Source organism: Ursus americanus, chromosome 23 (assembly GCF_024610735.1).
Source record: "Ursus americanus isolate L20-20 chromosome 23, mUrsAme1.1.p, whole genome shotgun sequence".
NCBI lineage: Eukaryota > Metazoa > Chordata > Mammalia > Carnivora > Ursidae > Ursus > Ursus americanus.
The window spans coordinates 31,171,857-31,186,769 of NC_142149.1; the positions used below are offsets into that span (position 1 = coordinate 31,171,857).

The following is a 14,913-nucleotide window of genomic DNA, read 5'->3' on the forward strand; positions in this document are numbered from 1 at the left end:
CAGACTTGACGGTGACTAAAGTGTGAGGAGAGCCTCGGGAAGTAATTCAGGAGGAATGCGCTGTTAAAACAGCGGCTTCAGGTTACGTGTAAAACCCAGCAATTTTAGCAACTGGGCATAGAACTGGCCCTATGAGGTAGGGGCAGGGGATAAGTAACATTATTCAAAAACTCTCCACATAATCAATTACCTAATTTTTAAAAGATCTTATTTATTTATTTGACAGAGAGGGAGAGAGACAGCATAAGCAGGGGGAGCAGCAAGCAGAGGGAGAGGGACAAGCAGGCTCCCCACCGAGCAGGGAGCCCGACATGGGGCTCCAACCCAGGACCCTGGGATCACAACCTGAGCTGAAGGCAGACACTCAAGCTACTGAGCCAATCAGTCATCCCTTAATTACCTAATTGCTACATTAATTTGACAACGTTTATTGAGCACGTGCCACATCAGAGCTGCTGTTCCAAGTTCTGGGGTTACTAAGATATGGAAATTACAATGCAGTTGGTTACAGGAGAAGATGGAACAAATAAATGATGATAAACCTACAACCGAGGTGTTCTTAAAATTTTACTAGAAGCCCAAGAAATGGGAATTAGTTCTGCAGGAGAGAATGGGCGAAACGAGTGCCAGACAGGGTGAGGTCCAAGTGAGTATTTTCTGAGGCAGAGAAGGTAGCTAACAGAATTCTAGGACACAAACATGGAAATGAGCAAATAGGGGGCAGGGTTAAGAAACTACAATCCATTTAAGAACAGTGGTCCTCGGAGGCAGAGATCCTGATTAGAAAGGCAGGCGGAGGCTTTGTTTTGACAGCCCACAGCCCATCTGACACGCTGTGTGAATGCTGTTTGCACATATGCAGGTAGGTGTTTCCACTGTAACAGGGTCTACGAAGTGTTTGGCTCCTAAGGACCGCTAGCTACTGTGCGGCACCGTAAGAACTTGAGGGAGGCGTGAGGTCGCACTGAGAAAGGTCTCCAGGACAGCTGTGCGGAAGGTGAACTGGAGGGAAAGCAAATGGATGTGGGAGATCAGAACAGAAAGATCTCTAGCAGATAAAGGGCTGCACAGGCAGGTGAGAGAGGATGGGAGACTGAGGCCACCCCACCCGAAACCCTGTCCCCCTCCGTCTCTCCTCCTCCATCACCTCCTTCTCCAGCTTTGGTCCGTTCTCTCCCTCCCCTGCTCTCCACCTTCCCATCTCCCCTTCCTTCACCTGCTGTGTTCCTCCCTCTCCCTCCCTCTTCATCTTCCTTTAGTTCTTCATCAATTTCCATTTCTATTCCTGCAACATTTTCCTTTCTTCTCTGCCCTGGGATTCAGTACTGTTTTCTAAAATTGCAGTTCTTCTGGAAGAGCTGAGACTTCTTCAAGCAATATATTCGTCATCTATTACTTAATCTAATGAAAGTCCCCTATCCCTCTGCTACTTGCCTTAGCAAGTAAAGGAACACTTACCCTAGCGGGTGGGGAAGACTGGATATCCTAGGCGTCCAACCATGTCCAGGGGCTCCTCGGCAGGGACCTGCATACCCCGTAGCCATTCACCCATCCAGCAGTCAACACCAGGTAATTAAGTACCGACTGTGAGCAAGGATGGGCACAGAGAGACATAAATACATTGTGAAATTGAGACCATATTCCTATAGGATCATATAGGGATGTATTGTGGAGGGAAAACAGATGACATAAAAAGTTCGTTAACATTATGATGTGTTAAATACTGTGTGAAAAGTGACTGGTAGAATATTTTTTTTTGGACTGTAAGAAGGAAGGATGTCTTTAGAGGAGGAGATGAGCCAGAGAGTGATTATCATTTATTTCCAGGTACCGTTCTAGAAACTTTGCATGTGTCATTCTATTTAAGCCCTCAGAAAATTCCATAAAGTATTTTTATTCCTAACTTTCAGATAATGAGACAGACCCAGAGAGATTAAGTAAACTTAAACAAGATCAAATCTTAAGGAAACGGAAGTCCTGAAATTTAACTGATATTCTGTTGGACTCCAAGTGTCTCCCCACCACTACATCACATGGAGTCTTTAAAAAACACGTTGCATATGTCTCTGGATGGCTTTATGATATCTCATGAATGTATATTATAGCACCAACTTGTAAAGTGTCTACAGACAAGGCCATTTAATCAGAACCTAGTGATTCGGTCTACATAGGATGCCCATCATATACACCTGGACAACTCAGCTCTGAGCTCCAGACACTAGAAATGCACGTTGTAACTTCATGCAGCAATGCCTGTGGCTCAGTTTCCTTGGGTGCATAGAGAAGATGCCATGGAGCCAGGGAACGTCACGTGGGTATCAGAATTTGTCTTCCTGGGACTTTCCCAGACTCCAGAGCTCCAGCTTTTCCTGTTTCCGGTGTTCCTGTTTGTCTACACAACCACTGTCGTGGGAAACCTCCTCATCATGGTCACGGTGACCTCAGACGCCCGGCTCCACACACCCATGTACTTTCTGCTCCGCAATCTGGCTGTCTTAGACCTCTGCTTCTCCTCTGTCACTGCCCCAAAGATGCTGGTAGACTTCCTCTCTGAGAAGAAGACCATCTCCTACCAGGGCTGCATGGCCCAGCTCTTCTTCTTCCACTTTTTGGGAGGCGCCATGGTCTTCTTCCTCTCGGTGATGGCCTATGACCGCCTTGTTGCCATCTCCCGGCCCCTCCACTATGTCACCATCATGAACACTCAGCATTGCGTGGGGCTGGTGGTGGCTAGTTGGGTAGGGGGATTTGTTCACTCCATTGTCCAGCTGGCTCTGATGCTCACATTGCCTTTCTGTGGCCCCAATATCCTGGACAACTTCTACTGTGATGTCCCACAAGTGCTGAGACTCGCCTGCACTGACAACTCCCTCCTGGAGCCCCTCATGATCTCCAACAGTGGAATGCTGGATGTCATCTGGTTCTTTCTCCTCCTGGCCTCCTACTCAGTCATCCTGGTGATGCTGAGGTCCCACTCTGGGCAGGCGAGGAGGAAGGCAGCTTCCACCTGCACCACCCACATCGTGGTCGTGTCTATGGTTTTCATTCCAAGCATTTACCTCTATGCCCGGCCCTTCACCCCCTTCTCCATGGACAAGGCTGTGTCCATCGGCCACACGGTCATGACCCCCATGCTCAACCCCATGATCTACACCCTGAGGAACCAGGAGGTGCAGGCAGCAGTGAAGAGACTAGGGAGGCGCCGGCTGGTTTGTAAAAGGGAGCGAGAATGAGTAGGTCACTTCTCCTTGGCTTCGTTTTCCATTTGTAAACTGGAGGGAAAGCTACTGTATCTGCTGACTTCATAGCGTGTGGATATGTTGTGGAGGTCATCATAGAAGTGACTGAGTTTTGGGCACCTGGGTGACTCAGTCAGTTAAGCATCTGACTCGATCTCAGCTGAGGTCTTGATCTTAGGGTCATGAGTTCAAGCTCTGTGTTGGTCTCCACTCTGGGCATGGAGCCTATCAGAAAAATAAAATGAGTGATTTTGAAACTAAGCAACTCCAGATTCAGATTTTTAGGCAAAGGGAAAAAGTCGTCTTTGGTGGTCTAGGTTTATGCTGAAGTTCTGAAACTCCTGCTACAATGAGAAGTGTTCTCACGGCTCTGGAAAGCCACACCCTTCTTTTCCTCTTCTCGGTGGATGGTTTCCTCTTGTGAGGAGGCTGTTTCCCCGGTGAGAGCAGTTCTAGTTTATGTGTTTTCCCAGCCACTTTTGGTCGGTGTCCAGAGTGTTAGAGAAAGCACAGGCCTTGACGCCTTAGCCCTCAGCTGGGAGCCCCTGACCTATTTGTTCCCAGAACGGTGACCTTGGAGCAGCTACCTGGCCTCTCTGGAACTCATGGATTCTTCCTCACCACACTGGCATAGAGCAATATCTGTCCCAATCATCTCACAGGTTTGTTGTGAGATTCCAAAACACGTAGAATATTTTATAAACCTTACATAGAACCCAGGCAAGGATTACTGTCATTGTTATCATTCTCCCTGACATCTCTTCTCTCATCAGATGGGTAGTGTTTTGGAAGTGTTTGGTGGCAATTCCTCAGTGCCGTGAGGGAGGCTTGGAGAGGGTGGGGACTGAGCTCCAGAGGGCCATGCAACATGCCCAATAGTGAAACAGAGAACAGAGTGAACATAAATTCAGGGGCATTTCTGCAAGGCTCTAACAACTTACTGCTATCCCTGCCTCCTCACCCCCATTTTCAGACTCCACACTTCTTGCAAATAGAATTGGGAAGATGTGTTCATTTGTTCATTCATGTATTCCTGTAAACATACATTTGGGGCCTGCTGCAGTGTTTTGTGTGTAGACAATGCTCCCTAGCAGTATGCTGATGCTCATTTCTCTTGTCCCCACCCCCTTTTCCCTCGTCTCCCTCCCTACATTGATTTCTGCCAGTTCAGTCTTTACATCCATGTGGGTTTTCCCCCTGCCTCCAGTTCCTTGGTGTTCCTTGCTTCCTCTCTTCCTGGACCTCATTGCCACACACCCATCATATGTTTCCTTCACTCTCACACTGGGTTTGGGGTCAGGTTGTTCGGCAGAATTGAAAAGAAGTAGGTTATGGTTATATTCGTAAGGGGCTGCAACCCTGGCTACTTTAATAAAAAGAGGAGGTTTAAAGTTCCCCATGAGGTTGTGGGTTGTGGAAATAAGAAGCTGTCAGGGCAGACACAGCTGGTCTCTCCTCCTTCCCACCCTCCCTCTGTCCTTACGCAGCCATCTTGTATATGACTCAGATGGGAGCCTCAACCCGGAAACCAGACCTTCCCATTCTGCTTTCTTTTCTTTTTTTTTTTTTTAAGATTTTATTTATTTATTTGACAGAGATAGAGACAGCCAGCGAGAGAGGGAACACAAGCAGGGGGAGTGGGAGAGGAAGAAGCAGGCTCCTAGCGGAAGAGCCTGATGTGGGGCTCGATCCCAGAACGCCAGGATCACGCCCTGAGCCGAAGGCAGACACTTAAGCGTTGTGCCACCCAGGCGCCCCCCCATTCTGCTTTCTGCAGTCAACTAGCTCAGTGTCTCAGGTTCAAATTCCAAAACCCTACGAGAATAATCTGATGGGCTGAGGTTGGGCCACATGTCCCATGTGGCTGAGGAGATGTGCAGGTCATGTTACATAAGCATGGCCATCGAGGTCCATCCCTCCAGCAGGAATTTTGGGTGAGGGTTGTTCCCAAAGAAGGAGCATGTATGTGGACAGACTCCCTTCCCAGATATGTCTGCCATGAAAGGCACAGACAGGGTACTCCTTAAATGACACCATCCAAGGAACTTGTAATTATTTATGTCTAGACATTCATGTTTTTATTCATCCATTAAACACCATTAAACAAGTATTTATTGAGTGCTTCCAATTTAGTTCTTCTGCCCTACTTGTCCTCTTTATACCCCTAGGCTCTTAGGGTAACTGACTTTGTTTTGGCTGACCCAAGGGAAGAAAGGACGGGATCCTGAGGCAGCAGGGAATCCTGTGAAGACTCATGCGGCTGCAGCAGAGGCTAATCCAGTAGGAACCTCCAGCAGTTGCTGAGGGAGCTGGGCTGGACAGAGAGCCAAAAGCAGGAGAGGAAGCAGCTGGGGCACCAAGGACAATGATGCCTCCCGGAGAGCCACCTACAGCCATGTCTCCCACATCTCATGGATGCAGGGGCATACCAAGGAAAGGGCAGAGTATGCCTGAGCGGGCCATAAGAGGTTCTTTCTCAGTGGAGAATTTAAAACAGTAAAACTGACTAAAGGTGCTTTAATAAGTACCATGCCTAGGCAACTCTGAACTCTATCGGGGCTAAAATTCTCCCTGCCAAGTGGGTTATTCCCACCACCCTGCCCTTCATGAACCTGGAGTGTGTGTGTGTGTGTGTGTGTGTGTGTGTGTGTGTGTGTGTGTTGTGTGTGTGAGATATGGGGGGACCCTGAGAAATTGGGGAAAGAATTAGAACTAGAGAGGGGAGAAGACCAGAGGACTTATGAAGGAGGAGAGTGTGAGCAGCAGAAAGAGAGGATCTCATGCTCTCTCTGATTCTATATTGATGTCAATAAAACAGCAAGGCTGTAGGGTGACCGCTGAGGCAAAGGCCAGGGGGGAAAAGGGAGGCCCTGTCTCCCATGACAGGGAATGTGCCCAGAGAGCCCCTTGCAGCTCTCCCAAGAATGTGGAAATGGGGCGCACAGGCCCCTGGACTTCCCCTACGGCATGAATTGACAGAGGAGCTACAAGGACCAGGAGACCCACTGCCCTGCAGTGAGAACTCTCATAAGGAAAAGACATCATTTCACCCTCCCCACAAGGAGGTGCTGGGAAGAGGAAGGAAGAAGTGTGAGGAGATAGATAAGTAATAAACGGACAAATAAATAATTTCATGAATAAAAGCTATGAAGGAAAGGCATGGGGTAATGTGACTGGTAAGGTGGGCTGTATTATAAGGTGTGGTTGGGGAAGGATTCTCTGAGGAGAGGATATCTGAGCAAAGATCTGGAAAATGAGGAGCCGGTCAGGCCAAGATGTGGGTGATGGGCAAGCATTCCAGATAGAAGAAATAGCAAGTGCAAAGGTCCTGAGGTAAGCATGAACTTGGTGGCCAAAGGGTAAAAGAAAATAGAGTGTAAGTGGAGTGTGGTGAACAAAGAGGATCTTGGTAGGAGGCGAGCTCTAAGATGTTGTATTAGTTATCTACTACTGCATAACAAGTCAAGCCCAAACCTAGCAGCTTAAAACAAGTAGTCCTATATTGTCTCCCACAAGTTCCATGGGCCAGGAGTTCTGGCAGGCCATGGCAGAGACAACCTATCTCTGCTTCTTGAGCCTCCGCTGGAAGCCTCAAAGGCAAGAGGGTAGAGTCACTTGAGTTTCACTTGCCCGTATGTCTGGCCGTTGATGTCGGTGTTGGCTAGGTGCCCAGTCGGGGCAGTCAACTGGTCTACCACTACGCGGTAGCTGGGTTCCGAGGACGTGTGTCCTGGGACAGACAGCCAGGTGGAAGCTTCGTAGGAGGTAGCCTTTCTACCACTTAGTCTCCGAAGTCACAGAGCATCACTTCTACCACATTCTCTTAGACAGAAGTGAGCCACCAAGTGCAGCCCATATTCAAAGGAGGGAATTAAACTCCGTCTTTTGAATGGGGAATGTCAAAGAATTTGTGGATATGTATTTTTTTTAAGATTATTTATTTATTTATTTATTTATTTATTTATTTATTTATTTGACAGAGAGAGAGAGACAGCCAGCGAGAGAGGGAACACAAGCAGGGGGAGTGGGAGAGGGAGAAGCAGGCTTCTCAGCGGAGCAGGGAGCCCGATGCAGGGCTCGATCCCAGGACCCTGGGAATACGCCCTGAGCCAAAGGCAGACGCTTAACGACTGAGCCACCCCAGAGCCCCTGTGGATATATTGTAAGTTACTAGGGATATATAGATAAGAGCCAGTCGAGGAGAGAGTTTGAATTTTATTCTAAATGCAATGAATCTTTGGAAGGTTTGAATGGAGTTTGGGGTGGGAACATGATCTAATTTATACTTTAAAAAGGACATGCTGGCTGCCAGGCACAGAATGAGTTATAGAGGTCAGACCTGGTAGATGGGATTAAACATTTGACGTGGAGTAAAGAGACCTGGATTCAAGTTCAAGTGCTTGAATTAACTAGCTGTTACCTTGGGCAAGTCTCCTAACATGAGGATATAGGAGTTCCCTTTGGCATCTATTGGAACGTACCTAGGATTTTTCCTCCCTCAGACCTGCAGCGGGCAATGTCTGTTTCATGTCCCACCTCCGTTAGATGCCTGTTTTTGCTCACCCCTCCTCACCCTAGTGCCTCGCACAGGACCTGGAATGCGAAGGCTCTCCACAAGTATCTGTTGAAAGAATAAATATTTACAATGCTATTGTAAATATTGGTCCTTGACAACAGACCTCTCTGACCTTCTGGTTCTGGAGTGTATCCACCAACCCGCAAGCCCTCAGCTGTGTCGGAAGGAGGATTGAGGGGACAAGGCTCCATCTCTTTTGGAATGTTCCTGTGCCCATTGTGTATTGGAGTCCACAAGGCCCAACTGCATTCAGAACTGTCATCACTGCCCAGATGGACGTAACTAAAGCTAAGCCCTGTCCTTGCCCAGAGTCCAGCACAGGTGGCAGACTCAGGAAACAGCCCACTCTGGGGCTCTGAGGGCTCAAGGAGGCATTAAATAGTAGCACCTTCGTGCTTGGCTGCTGTGCCTTGCGGGGAAGAACGTTGCTCTTCCTGTGACAGTACCAGAAGACTGCACTGTGGGGTAGGACAGGAAGAGTAAGAGAGAGAGGGGCCCTCACCTAGCACAAAGGCCTGGCTAGTAAGCTTTCCGCCCAGGACACTGGGCGCTGGTTCCAGCCACTTCCCGTGCTGCTGAGGGGCTGGGGCCACCCCCAAGCTCATCACCCCCACCAGAGATGCTGGGGAGGCTGTGACTGGGGGGGTAGGGGTAAGATTTGCACAATCTTTCAAGTCATCGTTTGCTTCTTAAATCTTTTTTTTTTTTAAGTAGTCTCTACACCCAACGTGGGGCTCGAACTCACAACCCCGAGATCAAGAGTCAGACGCTCTACCCCTGAGCCTTCCAGACACCACTCAAGTCATTGTTGCATTTTTATTTTTTTTATTTTTATTTTTTTAAAGATTTTATGTATTTATTCGACAGAGATAGAGACAGCCAGCGAGAGAGGGAACACAAGCAGGGGGAGTGGGAGAGGAAGAAGCAGGCTCATAGCAGAAGAGCCTGATGTGGGGCTCGATCCCATAACGCCAGGATCACGCCCTGAGCCGAAGGCAGACGCTTAACCGCTGTGCCACCCAGGCGCCCCCATTGTTGCATTTTTAGAACTCCGAAACTGTAAGTGTCCCAGGCAAGAGACTATTGTGCTCAACAGGGTGTCTACATTTTTACGGGCTTCAGGCATTTATTCTTTTGAGATGTGTCAAGATGCCAGGAGGCCCAAACAATCAGTGTGGGCTCTTGTGGAGAGACTGTTTGGGGTTTTTATCCAGAGCGTGAGGCCAAGGGGACTGAAGGAGGGTGCAGCCCTTCCTCTCAGGCTCTGGGACCCAGCCCCTCCCCTTTTCTGTGCTCCTTCCTGTCTCCCCTTGCCCCAGAGTGCCTTCCATCCCTCGCCCCCCTCCCCAGCTGGGGCAGCCACCACAGCAGCAGGAGAGCCTGGAGAGTATGGTGGGTCGCCAGGGTGGCCTGTCAGACTGCCCCGAGTCCTACTCAGGGGCCACCAGGCCTGCATTTGTGCTCAGGCCCAGGTCACCTTCCCAGGCTGTCACACCTGTGCTCTTGGGAGCTTGGGGGAGAAGGAAGCAGCGTGTCGAGTAAGACCCAGGTTGAAAGCCCCACCCTGGCTCCAAGACCATGACAAGTTTTCGCTCTACCTCACAATAAAACCCAGGTCTCAGGGGCAGCACCTGCCTCACAGGGTTGCAGCGAGGGCTCAGGTGAGCGGAGTAAAGCATGGAGCCCAGGCTGGCAAATGACAAGGACAATAATTCACACCAAGCCAGCTGTCGGCCTCCCTCTGGAGCCGGTACAGCCTGGCCTCAGTTACCCCACAAGTGGCAGTGCCTTGTGGGTCATAGGCCCCACTGAGCCCTCTCACTCACTGCATTGCCGCTTTGTCTGCAAGCCCATAATCCTCCTTCCCCCCGCCCCCAGTCCCTGCCCCTGGGAGTTTCTGGTCCAATGGAGGAGGCGAGGTACAGCTCTCACAGAATGCCAAGGCAGGAAGGAGGAGAAGGGAAGGGTGCTTGCCCTCAGCTGAGCCCCCAGTCTGGACCCGTGCATCTCTCAAATGCTCACCAGAGAATGCTCCTGCCTTCTGAACATTCCCCCTCAGTGCCAACTTAACTAGCAGATCAGAGAGGTCAAGCCCTTACTCAAGGCCACAGAGCCAGCGTGGTGCAGGCCAGCTCTCCAGGGCCCCACAGTAAGTTGTTTCCAGCCTCGCTCAGCAGAGTCTTCAGCTCTGGAGCACACACGTGCACACGCGTGCACACACACGTGCACACGCATGTGCACACGCTCCCAGCCAGTCCAGGCTTCAAGCCCCTCCTCCCTGCAGACCTCAGTGTTCTCCTCATGAGAACAGGGCCCAGGTCCCCACTCCCAGAAACCCCGGGAGCAGGAGAAGGCCCGGCAGGCTGCGAGCCCTGCTCGGCTGCAGCTGTCCCTATGGGGGCCGTTGGAGCTGAGCAGATAAAGAGATCCAATCGTGCCTGTGGCCAGCAGCCCCACCGTGGCTGGAGGACGGTTCTTATGAAAGTAGTTGCAGAATCTTGAGGTTTCGAGATGGCCAGGGGAGGGCAGGCGGGAAGATTCTAGGCTATTGCAGCTAAAAGAAGCCAGGGAGGGAAGGCTCCCTTGTGGTCCAGGGTCTGGGCCTCAACCTGGCAGGGCCGGGCCTACCACAGCATCCGCTCACCCAGAGCTGGCCCAGCCCAGGGAGATCAATGCCGCTGACCAGGGGCACCAGGTCCTAAATGATGAAAAGGCACAAATCCCCTTCCTGGCCCAAGAGCCGTGGCGGGCGAGGTCACAGCACGTGCCTCCGTTCCACAAAGCCTTGTTACGGCTCTACCAGCCCTCGAGCTCGCTGCTGCGGCTACGGTGAGCCCCTCGTGCTCGCTGCTGCGGCTACGGTGAGCGTTAGAACAGGCGAGTACAGACCTCCGGGGGGCGGAGCTTCATCAGATCCAACCACAAAACTACATGCATGGTCACAATGGTGTTAAGTGCTATGAAAGGAGCTGTAAGAGCAGGAAACAGGAAAACGCAGCCGTCTGAGTCCTGGCCGGTGGGGCTGCGGCAGGAGAGGCTCCCTGTAGGTGGGGCCTGGAGGGTCCGTAGGGATCACCAGGCACAAACGGAGAAGGGCCTTCATGGTTGAAACCCACAGTAGGCGGACACAGGCCTGTTGTAGGAGCTGAAAGCCAGTGGGTTTAGAAGGCAAGGAATAGAGAGGAGATGGAGGCTCGGAGGAGAGGGGAGGGGGCAGGGGGCAGGAACCTGACTGTGTGAGTCCGAGAGCTCCTTTCCTTAAGAGACGCTGTATGGAGGGCCAAGACGAGCCAGCAGAGGGGACGGAATGCTTATGGGACCAGCGGTGCCAAGTGCCCCAGGGCCTCATACTCCCACGGCCACCAGGGAGGGAGGGAGAGCCATTGAGGGGTTGACCCACAGGCACCCCTACCCTTGCTCTGGCCCCCTTTTTCCCAGTCTCCACCAGCCCCATCTCCTCCCGTCACCCCAGGCTGTCTTTTTGGTGGGTCTCAAAAAATCCTTCCCTCCTGTGTGGCTCAGTCCTGGACTCTCATTGTGCCCATTTCCCTTTCAGAGGAAGAGCTCTCCTGCAAGACTCCCCAGCGTCTGAGGTCCAAGCGGGCCACAGCCTGTAAGAGCCTGGCCCATCCCCAGCAGCAAGCTCTGGACTCCACAGATGGAGAGAACTCACCCGCGCCTGGCAGGCAGCCCAGCTTCCCAAACACCCAGCCCTGGGGGGCATCCCCCTCTGATATTCTCAGCAAGAGGCCTCCATGCTCAGCTGACTGTCCGTCCTCACATCCCTTAGGCAGTACCCACTCCAACTGCCCCCAGCGCAGGCTCCTGGCCTCGCAGCCTCACACTGGGGATAGTCACGGGGTGCACCTAGTGCCCGCTCAAGCCTCTACATCATCACCATGGCGGTTCCCCAACCCCTGCCACACCCCGCCTACCTGGCCTATCAGGGTCAAGATCCTGGGGGTGCCAGACTGCCACCTGGAGAAGGAAGAGGGGATCCCAGCTCGGTGGGGAAAGGGGCATGTCCTCCTGTCCAGGGTGGAAGGGGGTGTGCACACTCACGGAGTTAAGCCGGTTCACTCATGTTCCACAAACATTTCTGAGCACTGGCCATGGGCGCGGCCAGTGCAAGGTGCTAGGTACACAGCTGTAAACAAGATCAGGCCTGGGGTCCCCAAAGGACTCCGGGCCAGTCCAGGAGTTGGACGTGGTGACACAGTGCGCCTTTGGAATGGCCTGATATGTGCTGAGAAAAGCATCAGTGCTCTGCTGGTATAACCCAGACTGTGTTGGGGGGTGAACAGGAAAGGGATGAAGGAAAGCTTCCTGGAGGAGGTGATTTCTCAGCTGGGTTGTGCAGTTGAGTAGAAGTTTGTCGGGCAAAGGGAACATTACAAAGACCCGGAGGTGAGGCTGAACATTGTGCTTCCAGAAAGCATCAGGGAGATCAAGGCTGGAGTGTAGTGAGCAGGTGGGGAGGGGTGAGTGGAGGCTGGAGAGGTTCTGCAAGGCCAGGAAACATGGAAGGATTTGGGCTGCTGTGCAGACTCTCAGAGACCACGATGCTGCCCACTAGAATCCTGGAAAGGACCAGGCTCATCCCCAGTACAGCCCATAAGCAGCCCTTCCCCACCCCCAGGTGCTCAGAGCCCCATGCTCCCCCTCTGCGCTCTCCCAGGCACCCAAAGTTGGAGTGTGTGAGGAGGGACTTGACGGCCTCCTGACTTGTCTTTTATCAAGGGCAAGTGGAAGGGGCAAAGCACCAGTACAAAGGACACGGCAGAGGACGCGGTCACCTCCGTGCGGGAAAGAAGGGGTGCACTGTCTGTAGGAAATGTAAAAGTCCTAATAACGCAGACAAAGGGTCGGGCTGCTCCTGAAGATCGCCTTGCTTAAGTGATGCTAAGCAGTCACGATGCACGCTGCTCCCCAAAGATGTCTTCTGTCCTCTCAATTCTAAACAATTGCGAGTTACTATTGCTTTAATAGCAATACACGTAAGCTTCGTAAGCCTGTAAGCCTCGGATGAACGCATCCTTACTCCTTATCCTTTAACAGCACCGAATTCTCCCTGCAGGTTGTGTAGGAGAATTCTCGCTCTGCTCTGCAGGGCACCCTGGGCTGCGTGGTTCAAAGCCACGGTGCTGGCTTTGGCTGCACTTGGCGCCTCCCAACCCCCCTGGGGCTGCATATTCTTGCTTTTATTTATTTATTTCTTAAGATTTTATTTATTCATTTGACAGAGAGACAGAGAGCGCGCACAAGCAGGGGGAGCAGCAGAGGGAGAGGGAGAAGCAGGCTCCCCGCTGAGCAGGAAGGGCTCGATCCCAGGACCCTGGGTCATGACCTGAGCCCAAGGCAGACGCTTAACTGACTGAGCCACCCAGGTGCCCCAGAAATTGATTCTTCTTTTAAAATTTCAAGTTGTTTATTTTAAAACTAAAAAATGAATCAAGAAAACAGAAACTGTTTCCTTTCCTACAGACGGAAACCACAGGTATGTAGGTAGTTCTGCCCCTTTATTTAAAACACAGTTGCTTAATTAAAAAATATTAATCCAATACTCTTTCCCTTTGTATATTTTAATATTTTATTTTTATTTCTTTACTGGTATGATTCCACAGACAAACTTTAATAAGAGGACGTCCACACATTTCTTTTCTAACCATTACCTGTTTCGTTTAATGAAGATTACTGGAAATAATTTTGTTGTGTAAAGGAAAGGCTATCAAAAAACAGTCTGCTCCCAGTATCAGATACTCTAGGTTGCCACTGGGCAACACTTAGCCTCAAGGAAAATCTAAAATCCCTTTGCTGAGGTCCCAATGGGCCTCGTGAAAAGCCCCTGGGACGAGTGTTTGGGGCTCAGGGCCCCAGCCCCTACCCCTCTTCTGGTCTCTGGGTGTGTTCCTTCCTGGCCGCAGAAAACAGCACACGTCAAAGCAAACCCCTGTGTGACCCGGCAAGGACCCCCCAGGGCCCAGCCTGCCTCCCAGGGAAGGTCACAGCAGGAGAGGGGTGCAGGTCCCCAAACTGGGGAGCCCCTGGAGGGCTTCTCCCTCTGTCACTGTCAGTCCACCCGGTTTCCAGGGGCCCGGGCCCTGGCAGCTGGAATGCCCACTCTGCTGGGAGGAGGCGGGCCCAGAGAACCGGCATCTGAACAAACCTAACTTAAGAGGCCTCCCTCCCTCCCTCCCTTCCTTCCAGTGCCCTGGCCTGGATGGGCCACGGAGCCCTTATATTCACTGCCTCCTGCCTTCACCCTGAAGGTAGTTGCTCCGCTTGTGGGACAGCCTGGAGGGAGCTCGCTACAGGAAGCAACGTGGAGGCCGAACGACAAGGCCTACTCAGCATTACTGAGCGCCTGCTGTGTGCCAGGCACCGCGGTGGCGTTTCACATGGCTTCCCTTCGGGTAGACACAGTCATGGCCTCCATCTGACAGCGAAGAAGCCAGCCCAGGGGTTGAGCAGCTGGCCCAAGTGCGCCGTGCTGTGGTTGTCAGAGGGAGCCTTCCTGCAGACTCAGAGAGGCCTGGAAGCAGAGGGCAGGGCTGTGAGAGTGCTTGTCCGTGGAGGGTTGGGCGTCTGGAGCTTAGAGGCAGGGTCCTGCCGGAGGGCAGCACAACACAGGCTGAAGGGGCAGGACAACCACAGGGTAGACCTAGCTTTTCCTTGGGTCTCCCTGCCTGAAGGTCTGCCTGGCCACGCCCCCTGGGAACCTGCCCTCCTGGGACCACTTGTGCAGGGCTCCTTGGTGGTCCCTTCCCATCTGCTCGCCTCTCATCACCCCCTCCAGCAGTCGATGGGCCAGATCTCCCAGAGACCAGCCAACGCGGCAGGGCTGGGTCTAGGGTCCAGGTTCTGTCTGGAGCTTCTCCCAGGCCATGGCAGCTCACGGCTGTGCCGGACCCTGGAACAGCTCACTACTGCTGAAGAATTAGAGTCCTCTCTGGGGGGAGAGCGGAACTCACTCCGAGTCCTCTTTAGGGGGGATCCTGGAGAGAGGGCAACCTGGGGTACCTACACCCCACCCTGGCCGCCTGTCTTCTGTGGCAACTGGCTCCCTGAGGGCAGGGGAGCTGAGGCACATTTGAGGAG

The 14,913-nt window shown here is 52.1% G+C and overlaps 1 protein-coding gene across 1 annotated transcript; it reads left to right on the forward strand.

The window, feature by feature from the left end:
- The first annotated feature begins 2,291 nt into the window (after positions 1-2,291).
- Positions 2,292-3,233, forward strand: LOC123777130 (olfactory receptor 4D2). Its single transcript, XM_045773622.2, has one exon. The coding sequence runs from the start codon at positions 2,292-2,294 to the stop codon at positions 3,231-3,233; it is 942 nt and encodes a 313-aa protein (XP_045629578.2).
- Positions 3,234-14,913: the final 11,680 nt, after the last annotated feature.